At 40.8% G+C, this 14,629-nt stretch overlaps 1 protein-coding gene across 1 annotated transcript in view; it reads right to left on the bottom strand.

Annotated features, from left to right (window-relative positions):
• Positions 1–14,629, bottom strand: part of AADAT (aminoadipate aminotransferase) — a 78,127-nt gene that overhangs the window by 31,887 nt on the left and 31,611 nt on the right. The window contains exons 17-24 of the mRNA XM_083572161.1: positions 9,109–9,213; positions 5,790–5,961; positions 5,057–5,189; positions 3,256–3,330; positions 2,710–2,919; positions 1,978–2,043; positions 479–561; positions 91–187 (exon numbers count right to left, since the gene is read on the bottom strand). Of these exons, the coding sequence (XP_083428287.1) occupies positions 91–187; positions 479–561; positions 1,978–2,043; positions 2,710–2,919; positions 3,256–3,330; positions 5,057–5,189; positions 5,790–5,961; positions 9,109–9,213 (941 nt within the window). The remainder of the gene's footprint in view (positions 1–90; positions 188–478; positions 562–1,977; positions 2,044–2,709; positions 2,920–3,255; positions 3,331–5,056; positions 5,190–5,789; positions 5,962–9,108; positions 9,214–14,629) is intronic.

Raw genomic sequence — 14,629 nt, 5'->3', positions numbered from 1 at the left:
GCATTCAATTGGGACCCCACTTTCAATTAAATGTTATCAGAATTACAGCTTTAGTTTTGGAAAGCAATCCAATATATGACTAATCCTTACCTGTGCAAAAGTGTTGGGTTGCATTGTTGAGGCCTGAGTATGTAGAACAATCTTGTCTATAAAAGGTGCAGGTCCTGTTATAAAGCCTATTCTCAACCTATAGAAAAGAAAATACAACAAAGAGTTGAAAGACACACACCCTACTTAATTTGGCAAGTCCCCAGTTTTAAATTTTGTCCCTTTTTTTGTTTTGCACAATGCCGTCTGGATTTTGTGAGGGCTGTCAAATCACTGAAAACACCCATAGCCATGCAACAAGCATTTCAATTTGCAGTATTTGACAAATTCAAATGTCGTTATCGTTTCAAAATCTCCATCGTCACTCTAATTTAAGGTGATAGGGGCATTGCTACAGGGAGCATGTTCTGCACTTCCATATTCTACTCACCCGGAAGAGATAATTTTAGAGAAAGAATCACCTCTGATGACTCGACCATCAACATCCATTGAAAGAAATGATGGCGCTTTCGTCTTAAAATGCAAATAACATAATATTATTAAAACAAAACAAACCAATATTAAGGTTTCGCTTGGCACATGAACTATGTGGAGGTGGGATAAGTACATAAGAAGAGCCGTGTTAGATTCAGGGGCAAAGACGACAGAGGCAAAGGGATGGAGGCTGTCAGTGTTATTTACTGCTGAAGAGGTCCACCTAGTCCAGTACCTAGTCCAGGAGGTTCTGAACCACATAGCCATTTTCAGCAACTGGAGTACTGCTTCCAGCAGTGGAGGCAGAACATAGACATCAAGATTAGTAACCATAAATATGATAGCGAACTATTCGCCTGAAAAGTACTGTAAGAAATGGGAAGGGGAAAATTTGTATTTCTTTCCTACCTAGAAGTTGTACAAATGGTGCATAGAACTTTTTAAAAAATGAACCAACCTCTAGACACCAGCACAGATCAATGGAGACATTGACTGTCGTCATCATCATGCCAAGCCTACGGATCAATGGAGATAATGACTATCATCGTCATCATGCCCAACCTGGGCCTAGGAGAGCCCAGGTGTGTGTAGGGGTCTCTGAGCTGATCCTGCAGTTTCTCTGGGAACTGGAGGACCTTTCCCCACAAAAGACAGAGGGCTATATATCTTGCCACTGTGAGTGTGCTCTCTACAATGCATTGAAAGCACCTTGAACCAATCAGGGGGCTTGCACATAGCCAGGAAAGTGGAGTTAGCTTTGGCGAAGCTGCAGGATGAAGTAATCAAGGTGTTAGAGGCAAAGATACTGGAGCTATCAAAGCATTAACTACTGGTCTAGAAAGAAAAATATGACCATTGTGCTTAGACATGATGGAGGACAAGAAAAACTGGATATTCTTAAAAGAGACAAGCTAGGGCAAGGCAGAACTGTGTGACATGTGACTTAAGACTGTCAATCATCTGCTCTTGGGTTGTCACCTGCTTTTGGGGGAAGAATTGTGACTCGGTAGTAGAGCACCTGTTCTGCATGTAGAAATTTCCAGGTTCAGTCCTTGGCATCTCCAGGTAGAGCTGGAAGAGACTCCTGACTGAATTCCTGAAGAGCTGCCAACATTCAGTGTAGACAATACTGCTCTTGATAGATGAATGGGATGACTTGGTTGTATTCCTATGTTCTTGGGCCTAAGTGCCTAAGGAGCCTTAAAATCTAGATCAGCGGTTCTCAACCTGTGGGTCCCCAGATGTGGTTGGACTACAACTCCCATCATCCCTGAGCTCTGGCCTTGCTAGCTAGGGGTGATGGGAGTTGTAGTCCAATAACATCTGGGGACCCACAGGTTGAAAACCGCTGATCTAGAGGATGAACATGCTTTTCTTTTCTGTCAAGAAGAAAACATACACAGAACAAACCAATTAGTACATTTAGTTTGGTAAGTGCTATTAGTTTGATTTTACCTTCTGAAACTGGATGAAATAGTATGGATCATCTTCTATTATAAGAAAGTTGTATTCTTGGGCAAGCTAAAAGGTAAACCAACAAGAAAAGAAGAGAAAATAATTTTGTGGAATGATCAGTGCATACACAACTATGGTTTGCCAACAAGCCAAAGCAATAGTGGTCCTATCAAACATGAGAAAACCTTGGAAAATTGATGCGTCCCAAGTTTATGTTCATGTTTCCCATTTTGTGCTGAGTCTATGAACACTCACCTCAGGTGGCAGCAGAGGGGAGGAGGAAGCAGGGGGCACCATGTTGTTTTGCCTCAAGTGGGAAAATGCCCTGGGTTGGCCCTGCTTTCTGTGAACTCTCCTTTGCTGCCTTCTTCCTTCCATTCTTCCTGTGCTGTTCCAGAGCAGCGAGGATGGGAGCATGGGGAATTTGCTTAATTGTTTAGGGAAAGAGACATCTCTCTCATCTGCTACTGCATTTGTAGTACTGCCAACTAGTGCTCTCTCTTTTTTGATTTTTTTTAAAAAAGGTGTCAGTACATAGGTTGCAAAGAGGAAGAAGAAGTGACCACACTCCATATTGGTAGGTAGTTTCTAAAAATAAAAAAGCAAAAAAAAAAAAAAAAAGCAAGCACGGCTCCTATACTAAATTGCTGCTCTGTATACATGCCTAGGGTTGCTTAGTGGAAATGCTGTCTTTGTTTCTACTTAAGATGATGCCCGGGTACCAAGGATTACCTGGTAAATCTCTTTTTTGCGTTCCGCTGTCAGGGAGCTCCCAGAAGGATTGCCACCATTAGGAACACTGTACAGGAACTTAGGAGGCTTGTCTGTGAGCTTATGCACATTGTCTGATTTCCACCTGGAAAGAATCTCCTTCAAGCCTTTGGGAATGATTCCATGTGCATCACTAGGTACTTTGATGATCTTACATCTCAAGGCTTTTAGCTGTTTATGAAAAGAAACATGGTATTACACATAATTTATTATCCAATCCACAGAGGCCATTAAAACCAGGACATTATTTCAGCAGCTAAGCTCGAAACCACTCGTATACAGAAGTCATATACCGTGCCCCTTAAAACTGGTTCTGAAATGTCATGTGCCTGATGGTAGTAGCTGATGGAGGATGGATCGCAGTTGGAGGATGGATGGCGGCTAACAGATTGAGGTTGAATCCTGACAAGAAAGAAGAACTGTTTTGGGGGGACAGGAGGTGGGCAGGTGTGGAGGACTAGAGTTGGCATAGCAGCTTGCTGTGATGGGACCCCAAAGATAACTCACTGCTAACATTGCCCCGTGGAAGTTCGGCTCCTCTACAAGGACACTGTCGCCTGGGTTGATGAGCATATCAAACGCCTGCAAAAAAAAGATCAAAAAGGTTTGAAACAGTGAGCATCCTATTGGATTTTAGTGGGTGGTGTGGTGGAGTCCTATCCAAGTTTTAATATTAAAACCTAATACTTTACCAATGTAGATGTAAGGCATATCACCACTGCCTCAACCCCCATAGAAATTAGGCTAGGCAAACAAAAAAAAAAAAGTCCTGTTTTTCTCTCTCAACCTAATTGCCACAAAGACAGGTTGGGGCCCAAGAAGGGAGATGGCAGGGCAGATTCAAGTCATCAGGTCATATATGGCCCACAGGTTGGCCAGCCCCCAATCTAAATGGTGACATTATCTTGCTCTTCTTTTGACACCAGCCAGGAAGGCTGTCCTGAATGCCTTGTCTGTATTTGAGATGCTTCTATAGCAGAGACATGTTAGGAGATCTTTCTCTGGCTATATCTGGGCTGTGGAAATCATTGTCCCCTGATTCTGGCTTAATGTTTTTGGGCGGCTTTCTTAAGATATCCCATCAGAAGTTCAATTTATCTGGTTGACAGTTGATATCTATCTGCTTCCCGGTTTTAATCTTTTCTTCCATTATTCATGTGTTTTTGTTTTAAAACTGGTTTTGATCAACTTTTAACCGTGTAGTATTTGGCCTTGGGTCCTCAGAATTGGACAACCAGAATTAATCTCATTTATAAATAAATAAAAATGATAAAATTGCACTACCCCTAACTCAGATTTTACACAACTTTTTTTTTACCTTGAGCATATAGTTTACATATAGATGCTAAGCACAAGCAAGCATTGCACAACTAGAAAATAAAAATAGTTAATAATGCATGCAGAAGATTAAAAACAAAGATGACAAGGAGCAGATCTCTGGTGAATAAATCATTCTATGATATGTCCCTGAAGTCAATCATCTCTATAAAGAACAATGGACGTGCATCTATTTATCTATATTTAAGAATCAGAGTTTAGAACTACATAATTGGAAAGCTACATAACTGGAAGCAATTTCATCTGGTTCTGTCTCCACTGAGGACAGAGGTGCCAACTTGAATAATAGATTGGGGGGAGCAGATAAGATGTGGCACACATACACCATTTGAATGCTAATGGCCATCAACTTTGGACCCTCCCCCAGCACCCTCAAATATTTTATTGGGGTGTGTGTGAAGGAACCTCGGCCCCTCAGACTCCTATGACTAGGGACAGGAGTCAACAGTTTCTATGAGCTTAATTCTGAAAATAGGATAGTTCTGCTGGATGAAGGGGAGAAGTAATTTTAATTGATTTCTCCTTCTCCTTCTCCTTCTCCTTCTCCTGCTCCTGCTCCTGCTCCTGCTCCTGCTCCCGCTCCTGCAAAGCTGCTCAAGAGAGTTGGAGGACCCTCTTGAACAGTGTAGGAAGCAGTGTGAAGGACTGAAGGAGGAATGGGGAGTTGATAAATCCCTTCCCTTCTACCAGTGGGGACCTCCACTGAATCTCAGACCTTTCCATGGAAGGGAACAACAACAACAAAAACTTGATGGAATAATACACTTGTATTTTCCAATAGTGCACATGAAGCTGTCATGTCAAGTCTTTATTTTCAAGTATTAACTTCGCTCAACTGATTTGATATGATGGCGAAGAATCATCAGCAGAAAAATATCCTTCCGATTTAATTGCTATAGAGGGACTCAGTGGGCATTTGGCTCAGTTGTCTGAACTGACATGGTTCTGTTGACCTTTGAATCGCTCGTACTTTAGTAAGGCCATCCTGGCTGCCTGAAGTGACACATATCTTCATTTGTCCTTTCTCAGGAGCGTACGTCGCTGTTGGTGGGTTGTGGAGCTTCATCTGCAAGTCTCTGAACCAAGACAATAAGTTGTGCATTCTGGAAGACAGAGATTTTATTCCTCTTTTTAAATATCCTCAGTTCTTCATGCATAATATACCACTTCAGGTTAGCTTGAAGTTGGTGCAATGAAGAAAAAAACAAAACAGAAATACATAAACATCTTAACACTTACTTAGAAATGGATATGAAAAACTTCTTTACGTGGACCAGGAGTGTGTTCATTAGTATTATTTTAAATAACAAGTCTTTTGAATAAATGACTAGGGAGTTGCTTGAGCTAATTAAGAACATAAGAAAATCCTTGCTGGATAAGGCAAAAGGGCCATCTATTCCAGCATCCTGGGCTCACAGTGGCCCACCAGATGCCTGTGGGAAACTCTGGGCACTCTCCCCCCAAAAGTTTTATATTAAATTGTAATTTATTTTGTATCTGTTGTGCATCCACGGACAGAGTTCCCTGGAAAGAGGGATTGTTGGTTAAACCACTCTGGGAATTGTAGCTCTGTGTAGGGAATAGGGATTTCCTAAAAACACTCAGTACCCCAAACAAACTACAGTTCCCAGGATTATGTTGCAGAATACATCTGCAATAAAACACCAGTCTGGAGGGGCCCTCTGCATGATTTTCCATCATACCCCTCTGTAGCACTGTACTGAAGAGCTCTCTTCATCAGTTGTTCTCCAATTTCAATGGTGCTTCCATCATTGAGGGTTATAGTTGCTGTTTTCATTGGGAAATAGTTAGGGTTTGGCATCCCCCCACTCAACATGATGACGGTAGACGCTGTCATCTTCTTTTCCAGTTCATCTGCCATTAACACGAGTAAAAGAATATTAGTTAATAAGTTAAAAGATATAATTAACAAAAAAAAAAAAGAACTTCAGAGGAAGCCAAATGTGAAAGAAAATGCTATTCTTTTTTAAAAATAATAATAATTTTTATTAAGTTTCTTACAGATGTAACATAAGAAAAACAGAAAAAAAAGAAAAAAGACAAGATCACAAATATAAACAAAAAAGAGAGTAAAAACAAAATACCGGTAAACACCTACAACCGAAACACCTAAACAACACAAATTAATAAATTATTTAAACTTCTAACGTCATAAACATATTTTGGGCTTCCTCTGAGCCCTCCCATCTGAATTTCCTTGTAATTAAAATATAGCAGTTTTCTGATATCATTTTTTTAAAACCACAATATTCCAATTAAAATGAAATTTCTTAACTTTCCTTAAAGTTCTAGATCTTATTTGTTTAATTAACTCTTAATTTAATCCTAGGCCTATTTTGGTACTTTCAAGTAATTTCTAATTTTTAATATCACAGTATTTATTCAAATAGTCCTTAAATTTCTTCCACTCTTCTTGGTATTCATCTTCTTTTTGATCACGGATTCTTCCAGTAAGGTCAGCCAGTTCCATATATTCCATCATTTTTATCTGCCATTCTTCCACAGTTGGTAGTTCTTGTGTTTTCCATTTCTTGGCTATTAAAATTCGAGCAGCAATTGTGGCATACAAAAATAACTTTACATCTTTCTTGGGCAGTTCTGAAACTATTATTCCAAGGAGAAAGGCCTCTGGGTTTTTTTTTATAAATGTATATTTCAACATTTTTTTAAATTCATTATAAATCTTTTCCCAGAAGTCTCTCACCTTGGAACATGTCCACCACATGTGATAAAAGCTACCTTCCTTTTCTTTACATTTCCAACATATATTATCACAACTATGATAGATCTTAGGTAATTTAACCTTAGCTAATTTGCTATTCTTACCTACTGTGTCACAGAACACTTTTTAAAACATCAGTGTTTTTGAAATATAAGGGAATATTAAACATCACAGTTGTGTTCTATGGTGAATGTAATCCAGTTTTGATCTGTATAAGCAGCTATCTTGGAGAAGCCCATATGTTGTGGTTTTCTAGTAGTTGGGGGACACAATATGGTGGTTGAAGGATGCATTTTCTACATTATTAGGTATATCATGAAATAAGGGCTTCTGTAGGAGTGAGGTTCTTAGCTGAAACTAGAAACAAACCTAGAGGTTTTCCCATTCATGTTTAATTTCATTGTGAACAGCATGTTGGTGCTGTGTACCCCCCCCATACAGGTAAAACACGTCCTCCATCCTCAAGAATCCTGGGAACTGTAATTTGTTAAGGGTACAGTGGTGCCCCGCAAGACGAATGCCTCGCTAAACGCAAAACCCGCAAGATGAAAGGGTTTTCCAATTTTTTAGCGGCTTCGCAAGACGAATTTCCCAATGGGCTTGCTTCGCAAGACGAAAGCCCATAGGGAAATCTCCAGGGACAGCGGGGAAGCGCAGCGTGCCTTCTCCTCTGTTCCCGGACCTGTCCTGAAGGCTTGCGGTGGGAGGTCCGGGAACAGAGGAGAAGGCGCGCAGCGCTTCTCCTCTGTTCCCGGGGCTTGCGGTGGGAGGAGGGTTTTTCCTCCCCACCACCAACATTCAGAACAGCATTCTGAATGTTGGCGATGGGGAGGAAAGCCCTCCTCCCACTGCAAGCCTTCAGGACAGGTCCGGGAACAGAGGGGAAGGCGCGCAGCGCTTCTCCTCTGTTCCCGGACCTGTCTTGAAGACTTGCGGTGGGAGGAAGGTTTTCCTCCCCACCGCCAACATTCAGAAGGCTGTTCTGAAGGCTGGCAGTGGGGAGAAAAGTCCTTCTGAAGGCGGTCTCCATAGAAACACATTAATTGATTTTCAATGCATTCCTATGGGAAACCGTGCTTCGCAAGACGAAAAACTCGCAAGAAGAAAAAACTTGCGGAACGAATTAATTTCGTCTTGCGAGGCACCACTGTACTGGAGATTGTAGCTCTGTGAGGAGGCAAACTGCAGTTCCCAGGATTCTTTGGGGGTGGGTAGGCGGGGGCTTTAGTGATGTATGGAAGTGAGAGCTGGACCATAAAGAAGGCGGATCGCCAAAGAATTAATACTTTTGAATTATAGTGCTGGAGGAGACTCTTGAGAGTCCCATGGACTGCAAGAAGATCAAATTTATCCATTCTTAAGGAAATCAGCCCTGAGTGGTCACTGGAAGGACAGATCCTGGTAGCTGAGGCTCCAATACTTTGGCCACCTCATGAGAAGAGAAGACTCCCTGGAAAAGACCCTGATGTTGGGAAAGATTGAGGGCTCAAGGAGAAGGGGACGACAGAGGATGAGATGGACAGTGTTCTTGAAGCTACCAGCATGAGTTTGACCAAACTGCGGGAGGCAGTGGAAGACAGGAGTGCCTGGCGTGCTCTGGTCCATGGGGTCACGAAGAGTCGGCCACAACTAAACGACTAAACAACAACAACAGGGCGGGGGCTTTGAATGTGTGCTGTGTAAGCAGCCTTAGAGTCAGATAGATCCAATTCCTTTACAGATAAAACACCTAAAACACCTAAATAACCAAAAACTAACAGAAAATGAAATAGGAGTTGAGTGCAATTCTATACATATCTATTCAGAAGTAAGTTTCACTGCATTAGGATGTTACTGAGCAGTAAATTACAGCATTACAAGGTTGCCTTATATACCTGTCTACATTATTTACTCTGATTGGGAGCAACTTGCTAGGGTCTCAGGCAAAGGTCTTTCACAACACCTGTTACCTGGTCTTTAAAACATCTGGAAATACTATCAGGGATTGAACATGAGACTCTGTGCAAACTATCTGCTGTACTACTGAGGTGCGGTCCCACCCAATTTATTATTCATTTATTTCATAAAATTTATACACCGCTTGATTGTAAAAACCCCTCAAAGCGGTTTACAAAAAGGTAAAACAACAATACCCAATAGCATTACTCTTCCGAATGGGAACTTGCACTCTCTCTCAACAAGACTTTTCTGAGCATAAGCATATTCTATAGATATAAAGCCAGGAGAAAATGAAAATTGTGAAGCAAATCAGGTGATGACTGGAAAATGCAACTACTCACTTGAAAGTCTTGCAACGTTTGGTTTCCTTGCTGCACTTATATCGGACAGGAATTTGGAATAATCCATTTTGATGTGACAAGCAGTGAAAAGGTTCCTTAGATTTCCTTAGAAAGCTGCAGTAGAAATTAGACACAGATAATGATTACACTTGTATGTTCTGATCTCTTTCTCTTAGCACAGAGAATGCTTCAGTACTTTATGTTCAACTGCTCACGTGTTCTACTTTATAACTTGGCACAAATAAGAGCAATCAAATATCTTTTCAAATCCAATATTAACTAAGGGGCTTTCTCTGAAGCTGAGGAACACAGGGCAGCCTAAAACAATTTAAAAATGCAATGTCATTAAATACAGTAAAAAAATAAAGCACATTAACAACAAGCAGAACAACAAGTTCCAAACAGAGTTAAAATCACCAGCAATTTTTCTTCTTCAAAAAATGTATTTATCAGGGATAACAAACTTCTATAAAGTAGGACTGTGCTAATTCTTCATGCATGAACATATCAAGGAAAAATATTGTGCTTTTGAGAAGCAAAAAAGGGTTTCCAAACATCACATCTCTCCCTCTCCCTCTCTCTTGTATGCGTGTGTGTTAGTGTTATATTCACACCTGTTCTTGGCCACTGTTTCCCCAAGTTGCGATTGCTTCAGCTCCACTCTGCCCCTCTGATGTATAGTTCCAGGAGTGGTCCTACTCAACCAGGGACTACAAAATGAGCATGATATCAGGAAAGCACTGTATAATGTCTGGATTATGTATAAAGACCTGCTGGAGAACAAAACTCCCAGGTGGTTGTCCCCAACGGAGGCAAAGGCCGTGAAAAAACTTAATATGGAGTCTAAATGGCCGAAATATTGGGAAATTTTGGAACAAGAAGGGGATATAATGAAATTGCAGAGTTATGAGAAATTGAAAGATAAAGTGCGAGATTGGCTCCATTACTATCAAATAATGGAGGTTTTTAAGTCAGACAGGAAAATTGGCTTCCAGGTGGAAAAATCAAAACTGGAGACAGAATTACTAGAATCCAAAACTAAGAACTTGTCAAAAATGTATAACTTGCTGTTGGAATGGAATACACAGGATGAAATAGTTAAATCAGCTATGATCAAGTGGGCACAAGATATTGGTCATAACATTATGTTTGAGGACTGGGAACGGTTGTGGACCACCGGTATAAAATTTACGGCATGTAATGCCTTAAAAGAAAATATTATGAAAATGATTTATAGGTGGTACATGACTCCAGTCAAGCTCGCAAAAATTTACCACTTGCCTGATAATAAGTGTTGGAAATGTAAAGAGACTGAAGGTACATTCTTTCACTTTTAGTGGACATGCCCAAGGATCAAGGCTTTCTGGGAAATGATTTATAATGAAATGAAAAAGGTATTTAAATATACCTTCCTGAAGAAACCAGAGGCCTTTCTCCTGGGTATGGTCGGCCAATTGGTGCCAAAGAAGGACAGAACATTTTTTATGTATGCTACAACAGCAGCAAGAATACTCATCGCAAAGTATTGGAAGACACAAGATCTACCCGCCGTGGAAGAATGGCAGATGAAAGTGATAGACTATATGGGACTGGCAGAAATGACCGGCAGAATTCGAGACCAGGGAAAAGAGACGGCGGAAGAAGATTGGAAGAAATTTAAGGACTATCTTAGGAAACATTGTAAAATTATTGAAGGCTAGAACGATGTTGATTCAGAAATTAAGTGGTTAAAAGCTGTAATGATTATCTGATTAAGAAAAGAAAGGTTAAAAATTATACAGAAATTAGGGGAAGGATTTGCTGAATTGACTTAATTAGAGAATGGAATACAGAAAGGGGAGGTATGAGGAGGTCGGGAAAGTAAGTTTTATGAATATAAGGGATTGAAATTATACTTGTTGTTGTATGTGTTCTGTTTGGTTTGTATGTATTTTTATTGTTCTTGTTTTTTGTTCTGTTTTTTCTATTTTATATAAATTCCTAAAACCTTAATAAATATATTATAAAAAAAAACAAAATGAGTATGATAATTCTACTGAGTGGAAACATAGTTGAGCTAAGGTGAGTGTAATATTTTCTAGACTAGCAATGTGGGTCATCGTAACCAGCCAGGAATTCATTGCCTCTCTAAGCAGGCAAATCATTTGCGGATGAAAATCATTCAGAGTGTGGACTGCTGTTTTTCAAGTGGCAGTTTGCCACCACTGAAGTTGCAAAATGTTTGTTCACCGCAAAAGAGACGGGCGATTCCCTCTCCCCCTGACAAAATGTGAACTGGCTAGGGGGGATTATGTCTTCCCCCCACTCCTGTTTAGTGTGTCCCCAACCTATTTTCATGGGGACTAAAGGGACATCCATTTGGCTTAGCCCTGATGTAAATGAAATCAATATTGTTAGCTTCTGAATAAAGCTTTAACACAAGAAAATTAATAAAAGTATGAAACTTACAGTCTGCAGCTTGATGTAGGAAAGAAGGGCAGGAAGACCAAATGCTCCAACAATAACAAAAAACAACAACTTTTTTTCTTCAACCGTCAGGCACAAAGGAAGAATAGTAGCAATGCCGAAAGCTGTTCTTCTCCTAAGGTGAATATAATATAATTGTGTATTTCTCATAGCTTCCTGCAAAACCATAAATCTCTAGCAAACTTTGCCCAAGTAATCAGTTATGAAAATTTAGACTCTGGACTTACATCAGGAATAGCTCAGCCTTTCTCCTTATCTCCTCTCAAGAGCTAGTTGGCTCCCAGTGTGAAACAGCAGCCCCTTCAAGCTTGTCTACCCAATAGTTCACACAATCACCACAGATAAAACTGACCCAATGCCTATATTGACACCAATTAGGGTGCCATTGCAGAGAGAGCGCCCTCTCTCTGACTGCTGCATAAGAGATAGTTCTTTTGATGCAAAACAGCCAGGCAGACCTCAACTTCAGATCTTAATAGACAGACAGAACTATGTGGAAGGAGCTGCTTCTTTGAATAAGCCCCTAGTTGTTTGGGACTTTATAAATTAGGCCTTCATAATACCCTTCTGAAAGACAGGTAAATGACCATGTGTATTCCTGCATATGAGGGACGCGGGTGGCGCTGTGGGTTAAACCACAGAGCCTAGGACTTGCCGATCAGAAGGTCGGCGGTTCGAATCCCCACGACGGGATGAGCTCCTGTTGCTCGGTCCCTGCTCCTGCCAACCTAGCAGTTCGAAAGCACCTCAAAGTGCAAGTAGATAAATAGGTATCGCTCTGGCAGGAAGGTAAACAGCGTTTCCATGCGCTGCTCTGGTTTGCCAGAAGCGGCTTAGTCATGCTGGCCACATGACCAAGAAGCTGTATGCCGGCTCCCTCTGCCAATAAAGCGAGATGAACGCCCCCGAGTCGGCCACGACTGGACCTAATGGTCAGGGGTCCCTTTACCTTTACCTATTCCTGCGTACAAAGGTGCTCTCCTCATTCAACCCTTGAAAAGTGTTTCCCGCTGCATTTTACTTTAAAAAAAGAGAGAAACTTGGCATCTTGGATGGCCAAAGCTATGGAATGTTAGCTTAAACATACTGTTATGATCCTCGGCGAGGTACTCTCCTTAAAGGTAATGAAATATGCTGGGTGGCAGTAAGAATGCAGATCTCTCTCCCTTTTTAAGCCTTCAATGTATTGCTCTGCATCTTAAATAAGGACAACCAAGAAATCAGTAAGCTTTTAATGATAGTTCTTGATGAATTAGTAGCTTTTCGGAGAAAGAATCCAGTACCACCCCCTCCCCCCGTTCTTAAAACAACAACTTAGTTCTTTGCGACTCTGGCAAGAGAAACCATAGCCTATGCTGTATTGAACTGCATGTTCTATAACTAATTAATCTGCTGAGTTCTTAAACAATTACTCTGTCTATCAAGCAAGAAACATGGCTGTATGCCCAGTCATGACCAACCTTTGATTCAATACTACTTAGCAATCATTTATTTGCTTTTTAAAGGTGTCCCAGGGGCCACTGAATAGGTCAGGACCTTCCTCCAATGCCAGAGATCCACTATCAGAACCTCCCTCTCCAATGCCTTGGCTTCCAACTTAGGTTGGAACTCTAACATCAGTAGGGCAAAATTCTGGGTAGCGGTGGGCGAAACGGTCAATTTTGGTTTCATCCCATTTAAGTTAAATTCCCACATTTCCACATCACTTTGCAAATATTCTAAATACGAGAAGTTCCCATAAAAAATCACAAGCATTTTAGTGAAAAATTGTCCTAATAATGCACTTCTTTGGTTTCCCCTAGTATACACATTTTTGGCAAATTAAGTTCCCCTAATAAAATGCATTTTTTGTATGTTATTTTCAAAAATATATGCATGTTTAAAAATGCACTTTACACTACTATGCACAGTTCTGTACACATTACACGGCTGGGGAAATCAAACTGAAAAATTCGGAGAAGTGCAAATTTCGAAGGATGGCTGTGTTTTGGTTTGTGTATCGTTTTGGAAAGTCTAAAACAGGTAGGTTTCCCTTTAAATGAAAACTGAATCTACCCCCCTCCCCATGGGTCATTCCAGGCAGCAACTGTATCCGAATGCTGCCTGCCAAACTTGGAGAAAATTTAGACACTTCTTAGGCTGCCTAAATCTTTCCCTCCCCTTACCTATTGTCTCCAATGTGGCAACCCTCCTCTTCCCTCACTCCCATTCTGCTAGCACCAATCCAGCAGAGATGGGGATTAAAGTGGTAGGTTCACCTTTGGGTTTCACTACACACCCCACTTTGTGCATTGTTACCATATAATTTATCCCCCTTTTCAGACAATTGTTGCTTTCCAAAGTGACTCACATCAGTTTTTAAAAAAGGAAAGGAAAGAGAAAGAAGCCCTGCCAGCCAGCCAGCTTGCAAACCAGAAAGACGAAGGTATACAAGGGGTGGTGCGCTTTAAAATGTTCGACATTTAAAGAAATGAGCTTTTGAGGAATGACAAGGAGAAAGGTCAAGCGTGCTACATGTTGAATTAATACATATCACCGAAGTGCGAGGGTGGGTGGAATATCCTATCAGACAATAAGTCCAGGGTCTAAACCAGTACAGGTTTACCTGCCTAGTCTGTACTCAACCTTTCGTGCTGCTTAGATCTTGTGTTCCAGTTTCCGTTATCTAATCACTCAGATACCGTAAATGAATGTTGCAGTATTGGGATGCTGGCACACATGCTTACTTTATATCATTTATTATAAACTTGATGCATTTACAGTATTTTTTTACAGTGGACATGTTTCTTTTCTGCTGTTTTCTTTTTGGAGTCTCCTATTTTGATAAATGGGGATAAAAACACATGAATCGCTACAGAACATTTTGAAGATGGGGAGTGTTGGATGTTGTGCAGTGAAGACCTTGCTCATCGCCCCCCTCCCCCACCATATCTTGTTTAGTACTAAATGCTGTATTATAAAATGTTTCGAAACTTTAGCTGACCTTATCTGGGACGAAGATATGGTCCACCATCAATCCTGATTATAGGACCTGCAACATTGAGAGAATTGCGGT

Source organism: Podarcis filfolensis (assembly GCF_964270895.1).
Source record: "Podarcis filfolensis genome assembly, chromosome: 9".
Lineage (NCBI taxonomy): Eukaryota > Metazoa > Chordata > Lepidosauria > Squamata > Lacertidae > Podarcis > Podarcis filfolensis.
Note: the sequence above shows the minus strand (reverse complement) of the source record. Positions and strands in the feature narration are given on the sequence as shown.